General features: G+C 39.5%; 1 protein-coding gene across 1 annotated transcript in view; it reads left to right on the top strand.

Annotated features, from left to right (window-relative positions):
- The window catches only part of JADE3 (jade family PHD finger 3), a 136,318-nt gene that overhangs the window by 109,290 nt on the left and 13,901 nt on the right, over window positions 1-13,127 (top strand). Inside the window, exons 7-8 of the mRNA XM_020871659.2 lie at window positions 3,587-3,754; window positions 6,002-6,118. Coding sequence (XP_020727318.2) covers window positions 3,587-3,754; window positions 6,002-6,118 — 285 coding nt within the window. The remainder of the gene's footprint in view (window positions 1-3,586; window positions 3,755-6,001; window positions 6,119-13,127) is intronic.

The raw sequence follows: 13,127 nt of genomic DNA, 5'->3' as shown, positions 1-13,127 counted from the left end.
GGAAACTGCCCATTGAGCATAGTATGCCAAGTGTTTTTGTAGATAGAAGTCCATGCTGCTGTAGAAGTGCATGGGACGGATAGAGGTTGGGGATAACTTCCAGGAGGTGGAACCCAAGCTGATCTTAACAGCTAAAAGGAAATGCCAGAAAAAAAAACCAGCAGCATGTGTTCAGGCAGAGAGGAGGACATGTTCAGGTGGGGTAGTAAGAGTAGGCAAAGTATGTCAGAGGCAAGTCTGAGCAGTTCAGAACTGTGGAGAGTGATGGGGTCAAGTAGGGAAGGCATGGAGAGTGAGACTAGAGAGGGATACATGGAACATGTGAAAGGCCTTCCCTGATAAACTAAGAAGCTTCAGTTTTGTCCTGTCAACCCTGAAGGATATGATTTGTAATTCAGAAATGTCATTCTGGCTACAAAATTACTAAAATGACTAAATAATACAGGAGAGAGAAACCAGGATTTTATATAAGTTTGGCACCAAATGATTTGAAGGAAGATGCAGGACTTACCCAGTGTGAGGCTTTTTGTAGTCTTTAGTCCAGTTTGTGAAAATACTCATATTTTGTTAGAGAACTATTAATGTATTGTATTTGATTATATGGTACTGCCCTGGTCGCATTAGGGGGTTATATAATATGCCATGTATATACTGTATTACTTTCCTGAGATATGCACAGTTCTAAATTTCCTGATGTTTCTTACCCTAGAGTTTTCAGATAAATGATTGTGGATCTTTAGTAGATTTGAAGGTAATAGTACCAAGATCATCTGTATACATTTTCTGTATTTTTCCTTCACAGTTAGGACAAAATATTAATAAATTATTTCCAGGTTCTTTGGCTAACAAAATGCAGCATAATAATTCTCCTTAAAGGTATTTTGCTTTGAAAACATACCCAGTAATGACTATAAATGGTCCCTTTCCTCACGTAGAAAGAAATGACAATAACACGTGACCAGGCCTTGCAGAATATAAACTGGTATGTATTAAAGCTGAATGTTGGTGCCACAGAAAGTTTCGTATAAGAGAATTCTTCTGAAGTGAGTATGTTCACTTGAATTCTAAAGAGATGCTTAGGTTAGAGCTCCCTCTGTTGACTGAAAAGTGACTTTAAATGATTTGGAAGATTTGGTTTACTTAATAGAATTGGGGACATGTTGACAATTGTTTTTATTAAACATAATTTTTCTTCTTTACTGCCACCATATTATATCAACATTTGTTTCTTTGTGACTACAATACACTTATGGTCAGTGCTTTAGAAGAGTTTTATTTTACATCAGTAAATTTTGGATTTTAAAAAGAACTTACATTTTTTTCATTAAAAAGTGTGAAAATTGGGACCATTCCAAGTCCCTTAATGTGTTCCATTTTCTACTTCTTAGCCCAAATATTGAACACTCAAACTGAGGCCTAAATTAATTTACCTGAAGGTACATGCTCGTAGTTTTTATACCTGTCATATATATAATGTTTGGCACTAAATTTATTAACCTCCTGAAGTTATATGTGAAACATATGTTCGTGCATGTGGGCAGTTTTAAGAGTCCAGCCTTCATCATTTTGTGGTCTAGGAAAAGTTGAGAGCCACTACAGTGAATTGCAAGCTTCTGTGATCTTATGACTAGGAATAAATCTACATAAGAGCTCAGTAAATGATTTTCTACCCAATAAAATGGCCATGTAATAAAGGGTATTCCTAGAACCAGCTACTGGTTTTTCTTTTGCTGGTTTGAAAAAGGCTCTATTTTAGGGAGGAAGCTTGCTTTCATTTCTTTGCAGACTCTGAATTTCAGAAAAGGAAAAAGCTTTGAAGGTTAGGGACCTTATAAAATGATGTCCTGCTTTTGTGAGAGCAGCATAGTTAGAATCCAGCTTCAGTTCTTGAGTGAAATGTATTTGTTGTACCAAACCACCTACTCAAGCTCAGCATAGCGAGCCATCCAGATAAATTGATGATAAAGAACCTACCCCAGTGACCTTACAGTATCACTGAGGAGATGAAACATAACAGTTAAAGTAGAGAAGAATACATGATATTGACCAAGTACCTGATGAGGGAAAACATGTTGAGTGGGGGTTGGGAGTCAGGAAGTGGAACAGACACAGGGGTTCTAGTGATCTGAGAATTGAGGTGAAGAACAGTGGGCTTTTTCATTGAAGGGCCAGATAGTAAATACTTTAAAGACCACATATAGTCCCTGTTACATATTATTATTTTTTTTAACATTCCTTTAAGAATATGGAAACCATTCTTATTTAGCTTGTTTGCCTTATGAAATGGGCCTTAAGTAGTTTGCCAACCCCCTGGTTTTAGAGGAGTTGGGGGTGGGAGCAGAAGGAGATTTTAGAGGCTTTATTGCTGTGCATTGGTATAAAGACCATAGCAGCCAAACAGAAGAAGGATTGAAAGTATGAAGGAAAAAGAAGAGAATTTAGAAATAAATCAGCCCAGGCATGATATGAATAAGGACTTGGATTTAGTAGCTGTGGTGGAGATGGAGAAGGTCAGAGTCTAGTGACCTCTCTGAAGGGAGTATTAGCAAGCCCAGGGGACAACAGATGAAGGAAAGTGGATAATAGAGATCAAGGAATTTGGATCTGGAAGCTGCAAAGTATGGTGGTGATAATGGATGGAGAGAGTTTAGAAAGGGGGCTAGGCTAGTTGGGGGCTAACATGATAGTGACTGTTGGAACTTGAATCTGAGCTGTGGGTGAACTCTCTGGGGCAGGCACAGACTTTGAATCTGCAATGGTGAATCAGTCATTGGTAAAGGTATGCTAGGTCACCTGGGGAGCTAAGTGGCCCTCAGCTATAGTCTCTAATGATGAGGATTGAGCAGTAAGGGGGAAGGATGGGTGAGATTAGAGGTAGTGAAAAGGAAATCTAAAATATTACCCAGTCTAATCTCCCTCCCCCATAGTAGTTTATTTATTTATCCATCTTTATTCTGTAAGGAATTTGAAGTGGCTTCAAGAACTCATTATGGAGTATTGTGATTAGTCTAATATTGTGTTCAGTTTAGGATCCATTAAGTCCCTTTTTTTTCAACCGAAGCAAGTAATTGCTACAATTTGTTGAGAGTGCTTTTTTATGCACCAGGCACTATCAGGCTCTTTAATATTAGCTCATTTGCTCTTCAGAAGTGTCACTCTGCTTATTTCCTAACACTTTTTCCTTGATCACAACAGTGCATGACATACAGACATTGTTCAGTAAGTATATGACTGACTAATTATAATACATAAGCATTGAGAAAGCTTTAGAAAATGGAGGCAAAAAAGAAAAAAATATGCAATCACAAAACTCATAACAGTTGAGCTAACCTTTGCGTGTATATCCTTCTAGTCTTACTCTGTTTGCCCTTAAAGTAAATTCTCATAGAGAGACATGCTGATCTTAGAACAGATGCTAGAAGTTGCTTTTTTATTTTGAGTGTTTTAAAATTACTAAATCCTGGATATGAGCTTGTTTGACCTTTTCTCCTAAAAGTGGAGGGTACTCTGTGACTGTGTACCAGAGCAGACATTGACCCAGTAAGTAGATGCTAACCATTCCCCGCTCTCCTTCCCGTGCCTCCAGGCCTGCTACGGCATCCTCAAGGTCCCAGAAGGCAGCTGGCTGTGTCGCTCCTGTGTCCTGGGCATTCATCCACAATGTCTGTTATGTCCAAAGAAAGGTGGAGCCATGAAGACCACCAAAACAGGGACTAAATGGGCTCATGTCAGCTGTGCCCTATGGATTCCAGAGGTAAGAATTCATCCAGGTCTGTGAGCCATTTGTTCTCCCACAACATTCAAACTGACTGAGGCTTCATAGAGATGCTTCTTGCCTGCCCATGATTCTGAGTTGATAATGGTTCTCCTTGACCTCTGTCACATCCTTCTTGGATGCATGTGAGCCCATGCTAATTAATTTATAGGTGGTACTACCAGTGGTATTGGATAAATTTAGATGAGAGAAGAGGGTATGAGCAGCAGATTTTTTTAAAGGTAAAACCTACCTTAAATACCACCAGGGCCATTCCCTGGTGCCTCAGATGGTAAAGAATATGCCTGCAATGCACAAGACTGGGGTTTCATTCTCTGGGTCAGAAAGATCCCATGGAGAAAGAGAATGGCTACCCACTCCAGTGTTCTTGCTTGGAGAATTTCATGAACATAGGAGCCTAGCAGGCTATAGTCCATGGGGTCACCAAGAGTCAGACACAACTGAGTGACTAACACTTTCACGTTTCGCTTTTGCCAGTGGTATTGGATAAATTTGGATGAGAGAAAAGGGGATAAGTAGCAGATTTTTTTAAGGTAAAACCTACCTTAAAAGTACCATACGTTGGATTTCCCTGGTGATCCAGTGATTAAGAGTCTGCCTGCCTTGGGTTCAATCAGAGGACATGGGTTCAATCCCTGGTCCAGGCAGATTCCACATGCATGGGCAACTAGGCCCATGCACCACAACTACTGAACCCGCATCCTCTAGAGCCTGCAAGCTGCAACTTCTGAACTGAAAATCCTAGGTACATACTACAGTATTCTTATGGATATGTGTGCTGAGTCTGACTTTTTTCGACCCCATGGACTGTAGCCCGCCAGGCTCCTCTGTCCATGGGATTTCCCAGGCAAGAATACTGGAGCTGGTTGCCATTTCCTACTCCAGGAAATGGCTACTACTTCCTGACCTAGAGACCGAACCTGCACTGGCAGGCGGATTCTTTACTACTGCGCCACCTGGGAAGCCCTCTTATGGATACAGAAGTCAATATTTTTTTTTTTAATTTGACTAGTGGTTTTATTTTTCTTACTAAGAACATCCAGCTAATAGACATGTGAAATGAATTCTGAGGTTTCTGGCCAGAGAATCAGTAATTTCCAGTAGCAAATTCCCTAGCTAATAAAGCAGATTCTTTCAAAATATTAAAAGTCTGAAAAAAATGTTAGAAGTCTGGAATATGACTCAGGAAGAGTTTTTATTAAAAGAAGCTTTCTCACCATTGACCTTCTCTTACAGTTTCTAGTACCTGATTTCTAGTATCTATGGGCCTGTTCAAGATGTCCCTGATCTTTCTACTGTTGCTTTCCTGATGTGGGTGGAACTTGTACTTGTTTAACTGTCCTTGTTCAATGGTCCTTCACTTTTTAAAGTTGTTTCTTAAAAACACATTATATATTTTAAAGAAAAGAAAAAGAAAACACTTCTTATCAGAAGTTGCTTGACCCCTTATTTTCACACACACACACACACACACACACACAAAAATTTCCATCTTTTTTAAAAAAGCATTTCTTTCAGCACTCTCTCAAAGACTCGTTTCACTTTAAAGCTACTTTGAGTACATCGTTAGGACTCTGCTTCTACTGCAGGAGGCACGGTTCAATCCCTGATCAGGAAACTAAGATCCTGTACATGTGGCATGGCCCAAAAAAATGAAAAATAAATAAAGCAAGCAAGCTACTTTGGCTGGGGGAATAGACTAAGCTGGTAGTAGTTACATGATTTTAAAGATTGATTTTTAAATGTTAGCATCCTCATCTTTTCTACTTATGTGCTGCAGATTGCTACTACTTTTCAATAATATTATGTCACTGCCTCTGTTTTTCATCGTTCATTGGTTAAATGAAAAAAACAAGGCATGTGGCACCATCTCAAACATGTAAGAGGTGCTAGATTTTGTGAATCTTAATTCCTTTCCTCAGTAGCTTTCTTTGGTTCCTAAGTAAAGTGTAGATATCTTTGATTCATTAAGGTAACCATGCTTAGTCTCTACTTCTCCCCTCTCCTCCTATATATGAATTGTTTATATTACTAGAAATGATTGAAGGCCTGAGCAGTGGCTAGAGACAGGTTTCATTTATTCTTAGTTCCATAATAACCTTAAGAGACATGGCTTACCTCATTGTTTTGATGTTCTGAGCTGCGAGTAATACCACTCAGGGTTTGTGAAAGGTACTTCTGGAATGCCTTGGTGCGTTCTGCCTTATGGTGGTGTTTTATTTGTAGGTCAGCATTGCTTGTCCTGAGAGAATGGAACCAATCACAAAGATCTCCCATATTCCGCCCAGTCGGTGGGCCTTAGTCTGCAGCTTGTGCAAGTTGAAGACAGGTGCTTGTATTCAGGTAAGTCCAATGAGAAGTGGTGGAGTGGGTTAACACCAAATTAGCCAAACTCACCCTCCCAGTGAGAGCATCCTGCTCACTGAAAGGTACTCAGGAAGCCACCTCCCACTCACTTCTGGAGCTCTGCTACTATGCAGACCATTTCTAGAACTGTTTTTGGATGTTGCCTCTGGACCCTTCAGCTTATTCTTCTTAGTAGCCATCGTGGTGGTTAATTCCCATCCTTTGCTGTCAGATCTGATGAATTGGGTGAGTTCTGAAGCTAGATGATCCTGGGTGGAAACAAGCCATAACTTCTAAACAACCAGGCCCATGTTCTTGTGTGGCTCACCCATGGAGGATGGACGACTTGGGTTCCAGGGCAGTTTGACAGATAATTCTGTTGTTGGACTAAGTGCAACTCACTTGATAGGAAAGATGCATCTAAATGGATAAATTCTGGTTTGCTAGACTTGAAAGTCATTCTCAAAGGCACAATTGTTGCATATGATAGTGCAAGTAGAGTTTTCTGAGACATCTGAGGCATAGAAATTTAGCTGCTTGAAGCAGAAGTTGTAGCTGGCGCACCCAAAAGCAGCATTTGGGGGGTGGGGGTGGAGAATGGGCTGGGAGAGGCCAGTTACACCCAGAAAAGGCAGAAATATTGATCCCTCATAATCTAGTTTTCCAGAATGTCATCTCACCTTTTATTCCAAATGTAGTAAGGTGGCTTTCCTGGCAAGAAGGGAGTAAGGGCTGACCTTCCACTCCCCAGGCCTCTTGCATTGGTGCTACAGGCTGGTTCCAGTTAGGTTTACATGTTCACCTTCACAGAAAGGGGGCCATATGATGTCATAGCTTAGGGACAGTGTCTCTAGGTGTTTCATGAGGTTTCTTGCTATCTGATTCATCTTGTAGATGTCTTGCTTTAAACCTGGACCCCAAAAGCCCTTTTAGTTTTTAAACTCATTTTTACATTTGACAGGACTGCATACTTTGTCTTGCTTTTTAAAAAAATTTTTTTTCGATTATTTTATTTAACTATAGCACTTTAGCAAGGAGGAAATTGTTTAAGGAAAACTATTCCCATGGGGTCTACTGCATTAACACATTGCCTTTTTAGGCTTTCCTAAGTTCCCTCCTGATTGCTCCCCACATGTGAGCTTCTTGAGGGCCAAGGTTATGCATCATTGTTTCCCTAGCACAAAGGAGAATGCCTGCCCAGTGTCAGCTTATTGAATAACTATAACTGTATTTAATTGTATCATAGATTAAATGTATATGCATTCTCCCCAGTAAAAAAAAAATTTCCATGTTTTCATAATTACCATATAGTCACTTTATAATAGCACATTGAATTTACATCCATTAATTTACTTACTGTCCTTATTGTTCTCCCTGCATTTTCCCCCATATTTACTGCTTTAAAGGGTGATTTTTTACAGCAGCTAGTAATTGGCAGCATGACTATGATGAGAGAAAAAACGCACCATATTACCACATTCTGCCCTCTATTGTAGTTACTTACCTATAAGTCTTAGCTTCCCTAGGAGGCTGTAAGCTCGAACTGTTTCATCCTTAGATCCTCCAAACCCCTGACATGGCAAATTGACAATAAATATTAGATCGATAGGTGGATGATGGATGAATAGATTGATGGAAAAAACATTCTGGAGTGGGTTTTTCACTTGAGTTTAGATTCTGCATTTTGTAAAGGTCTTTCCAAATTAAGACTTAATTTTTTTTTTACTGAGTAAATTAGAGATTTAATGAAGTTCCAATGAAGTCTTAGTTTTTCTCAATCTTAACAAATCCAACACCTTTATATAACAGATAATTTGTAATGCATCTATATGCTACCTTTACTTTTGTAATATCTCTGCTTAGTATACTGTGAATTTACTAAATGAAAGTAGTGGCTTAAAATATGGTTGTTAAAATACAGATATATAATAGCTAATTCTCAGCTTTCTTGTTGAGGTAATAAAAGAAAATACATCCATCATTTTACTTGTTTCAACATTCCCCATCCAGTTCCTCTGTTGCATGTAGTTTCATGAACCAGCATTAAGTTCTAAGCAAGGGATAATCTGGCTTCAAAATTCTGACTCTGGTGTTTCCATAAAGTAGTGTTAAGCAATGGGAAGATTCAATAACACTTTTTTTTCATCACTCCAGTTGCTTTGTTCTGGTGGACTTCTCTGAATGGCCCAAACTAGAAATTTTTTTGTGTGTGTGTGACTGTCTCCATTTTCTACATAATAACCCTCCTTGGGAATTCGGCCATAATTATCTTGTCATGCCTTGATCCCAGACTCCACACCCCATGTATTTTTTTTCTGTCTAATGTCTTATTTGGACCTTTGGTATACCACCTCAACTGTCTCCCAAATGCTGGTCAGCATCCAAAGCCACTGGAGAAATACCAGCTACATAGGATGCATAGCTCAACTTTTCTTCTTCCTTGGTTTAGGATCCACTGAATGTATACTTTCAGTAATGTCCTTTGATTGTTAGGTAACTATTTGCCAGCCTCTCCATTACAGTTATCATAAATTCTTAGCTGTGCCAACAATTGGCAGCAGTGGCTTAGGTAAGAGATTTCAGCAACTCTTTGGTGTAAACAGTGTTGACTTTCTTGTTACCTTGCTGTGGTCAGTATCAGGTGGAGAATTTCTTCTGTGAGGTACCTGCCATGCTTCAATTATCATTGTGTTGATACATGGATCAGTGAAGTAGAGATGTATGCTGCTGTGGTAGTCACAAAAGTCTCTTAAAATTTTGATTATTAGGAATTTCACGTATTCAACAGATATTTGAATGCCTAATTGTGTGCCAGGCATTGTTCTAGGCACTTTGGATTTATCAATGGACCAAAAAAGAACTTTGCACCAGGGTACTTACATTTCGATTTGAGAGAAATCAGTGATAAGCAATACATATTAAATAGCACATTATAAGTCAGTATGTGCTATGGAAAGGAAAAATATGCCAAAATATGAAGTATAGAAAGAAGATGGGGATTGTCAGGCAGGGAGCATACACTGCAAGTTTAAATAAAATGGTCAGAGTAAGACTCACCATAGTTGTGACATTTGAGCAAAGACTCGAAGGTGAGAGAAGACACTGCATATATTTGGGGTAAAAATGTTCCCAGCAGAGGGATCAGCCAGTGCAAAGGCCCCAAGACAGGAGTGTGTTTGGTCTGTCTGAGTGATAGAAAAGAGGCCCGTGAGACTGTAATGGAGTGTGTGGGAAGAGAAGATCAGAGAGATTACACAGGGATCTGATTGGTTAGGGCAAGGGTTGGCAACTTTTTTCTGTATAGGGCCAGATAGTAAATATTTAAGCTTTTCAGGCCATATACTCTGTGTCACAATTAGTCATCTCTGTCTTTATAACACAAAGGCAGCCATAGACAGTACTTAAGCAAATGAGGATGGCTGTATACCAATAAAACTTTATTTATGGACTCTAAAATTTGAAAGTCATTTTATGCCATAAAATATTCTTTTTCTTTTGATTGTTTTCCACTATTTAAAAACATAAAAACCATCTTTAGCTCCTATTCATATTTCTTGGGCCACATTACAACAGGCAGCTGGCTGCATTTAGTCTGTGGGCCATGGTGTGCAAACCCATGGTGAAGGGTTCCCAGGGCCCTTATAAGGTCTTTTATTTGAGGACTTTCCTGGCTGTCCAGTGGTTAAGACTCCAAGCTTCCAAGGCAAAGGGCATGGGTTTGGTCCCTTTTTGAGAGAACTAAGATACCACATGCCACACAGTGCTGCCAAAAGATTAAAAAAAAAGAAAAGATCTTTTGTTTTTGCTCAGCATTTAAAGGGGGAGCCTTGGCAGGTTTTGAACAGATGAGTGACATAATTTGATTTATATTTTTAACAGGTCACTATGAAATGATGTCTAAGATTTGCTTCAAAGCAGTCTGGAGGGCAGGATACTACAGAGGTTAAAAATGAAACCAGACAGGTTATACATTAATTATCAAAGCTGGATAATGAGTATATAATGAGTGTTCTTTATGCTGTTATGTAGATTTTTCCCTAGTAAAATGTTACAAACAAAAGTAGGCACTCTGGCTGCTTATTTGGAGTAGACTGCGAGGAGGGGAGGTTAGGAACAAGAAAAACAATTCGGAAGCTTTTATAGTAATCCTTGAGAGATGGCTGGGGTGGCTTTGTCTGGAGTGATAGCCCTGTGGAGGTGGTGAAAAGTGATTGGTTCTGGATGAATGTTTAAAATAGAGCCAACAGGATTAGCTATGAATAGGATGCGAGGTGAGCGAGAAAGATAGGAGTTAGGGATGCTTCCAGATTTTGGCCCAAACAGGGAGAAGGGTAAAGTTTCCATAAACTGAATGGAATAATCTCCAGTTAGAAGAGACGTGGAGGGAAAGATCAACATGAGTTCAGTTTTAGATATTTAAGTTTGAGATGTCTATCAGATAGCCTAGTGGAAATATCAAACTGATGGTTGTCTGTGGGAGTTTGTGAGGAAGTTTTGGACTGAAGACATAAATTTGGGAGTCATTATCGTGTAGATATCTTTAGCGTGAACTGGGTAAGATCACTGAGTGAGTGTGTGTAGATAAATAGGAGAACAGTACCAAGCACTAGACCTTGAAGCATTCCAGTAGTCGGGGGAATAGGGAGAGAGAGCAGAGGAGACTAAGAAAAGTCATCAGGGAGACAGGAGGAAACCAAGACAGTGTAGTAGCCTAGAAACCAAGGAAAGAAAGCATTTCCAGGAGAAGGAAATGATCAGTGATGTAAAACTACTGCTGAAGTAAGATGAGGACTACAAATTGATCCCTGAATTTAGCAATGTGATTATTAGTAATCTGGATGAGCAATTTAGGTGGAGTGGTGATGGCAAAAGCTACATTGCCAAAAGCCAGGGCAAAGAAATAGAGTAGGAAGTCTGGAAAAGTGGGGAAAAGAAGTTCACTCTTTAAGATGGAAGAAATAACAAGTATGTGCAGTCAGCTCTCTGTTTCCACAGGTTCCGCATCCAAAGGTTCAACCAATGGCAAACTGAAAATATTCAGAAAAAATTCCAGGAAGTTCCAAAAAGGAAATTTGAATTTGCCTTGCACAGACAACTATTACATAGCATTTGCATTGTACTAGCTTTTATAATGATTTAAAGTATGGGAGGATGTGCATAGGTTACATGTAAATACTATGCCATTTTATCAATATATAAGGGATTACGCATCCGTGGATTTTGGTACCCACAGGAAGTCTAGAACCAGTTCCCCGTGGATACTGGAAAAACTACTGTATGTTTGCTTGTTAACATATAGAACATAACAGTGTGCATGCAAAGAGAGTGACCCCGTGGAGAGGAAAAACTGTTGGATAGAGGCTTTTCTGTAGGTAAGAGAGGGGCGGCTTCAGGTAAGAGTACAGATTGTTCTTCCCGGGTAACAGACTCAAACGCAGAGTGTATAGGCGCATTATTAAGTAGGTGTGCTGCCAGGAATCTGCATAGTGCTCTTTTGATTGTTGTAATTTCCTCAGTGAGGCAGGAAACAGAATCATCAGCTGAGAGTTAGGATGTGGGTGAAGTCTCCAATCTGGGGAGAGAAGAGGTGTGAAATAGTGTTTTGGTTTGGGAAAGTGCAGTTTAAGTGCCAGGCTGCATTAAAGATCTTCCCCCCCAGGTGAGGGAGAGTGAAATTCAGGTGACCTTGTGAAGTGTGGTTGTGTTTTTCTCCACCTATGTTCTGCTATGTATTTGTTTACTGCTTTTGATTCCCATCCAGGAAACAAGATTCTAAATTACTTACCAGTTTGGAATTAACTTAATGGTGGCTTAAAAGGGAAAAGGGGTTTTGGTCCCTTTTCCCACAGTAAAACTAGATGTCAGCTATGGAAAACAAAGCCCACTCTGTTAGTATAAGCAGAATATGGGTGGGGGTCAAGTTTTATTAGCATCATTGTTTTTCAGAGGTTTATTTAAGGATATTTGTGATTAGTCACACATTTCAAGTACCCTGCTTTATAAACTCTTTATGGAGATTTCTTACCTGTGAATTGTATTTATTCTTCCTACCTTCCAGCAGTAGGAAATACCCACATCTCTCCCCTTCTTTGGATTTGGAAACGTTCATTTGGCAAGGATAGAATCTTACACTGGTGGTTTTGGGGTCTAGACTAGCCACTATCTACAGCCTCCATATCTGGGAGCTAGAACCTTTCTTCTGAGCATGAAAATTTCTGGATTTCTAGGACAGATCCTAAAGACTGGGTTCGAAACAGATGCCCCAGACAGCTCCGAATTTTGCCTAGACCATGGACTACAGTCCATCTGCCACCTTTCCAGAATTCCTTTAGGGTCCTTATGTATCTTATCTTCAAGCCCCATTCAGCCTAAATCTAGATGTTTTAGGCCTTCCCTGAGGAAAAAAACAAAGAAGGAACAGTTGTTAAAAATATATTTGAAGCCAGATTCCTGGGGTCCAAATCCTGGTTCCATCTCTTGTTTGTTATGTAGTCTTGAGGAAGTTACCTACCAGATCTGTTCCTCAGTTTCCACATCTATAAATGGAGATGATAAAATAGTACCTACTTAAGGAGGTGGTGAAGAACTTAACACGGTGCCTAACAGATACTGAATACTCAGTAAATATTTGTGGTACTAGTAGTTGTACTTGTTATTATTGTTCATACTAATATTATTTCCTGGCATCAATCTGACTTTGTTGATGTAAAATACTGGCATTCATCCAGCCAAACTGAATAGAATCATTAAACATTTGGTGCTGATGTAGGTGCCCCTTTTGACAGTAGAGGAATGTGGGCATGTCTGGAGTTACATGCGTGTATATTGAAGTCAGAATAAATTGGTGGGCAACCAGGAGTTTACTGTTAGGCTAACAGTAAATAGCTTTTGACTATGAGGGAAGTGAACTTTTTAAAAACAAGTGAAAATCTTTGACAAGTGGGGAAATGCAAGTATGTCTACTCAGTGACTATTAAAGGTGGTACTGGTAGAGAAAGAAATTAAA

Source organism: Odocoileus virginianus, chromosome X, assembly GCF_023699985.2.
Source record: "Odocoileus virginianus isolate 20LAN1187 ecotype Illinois chromosome X, Ovbor_1.2, whole genome shotgun sequence".
NCBI classification, from domain to species: domain Eukaryota; kingdom Metazoa; phylum Chordata; class Mammalia; order Artiodactyla; family Cervidae; genus Odocoileus; species Odocoileus virginianus.
This window is presented reverse-complemented; position numbering and strand designations above follow the sequence as displayed.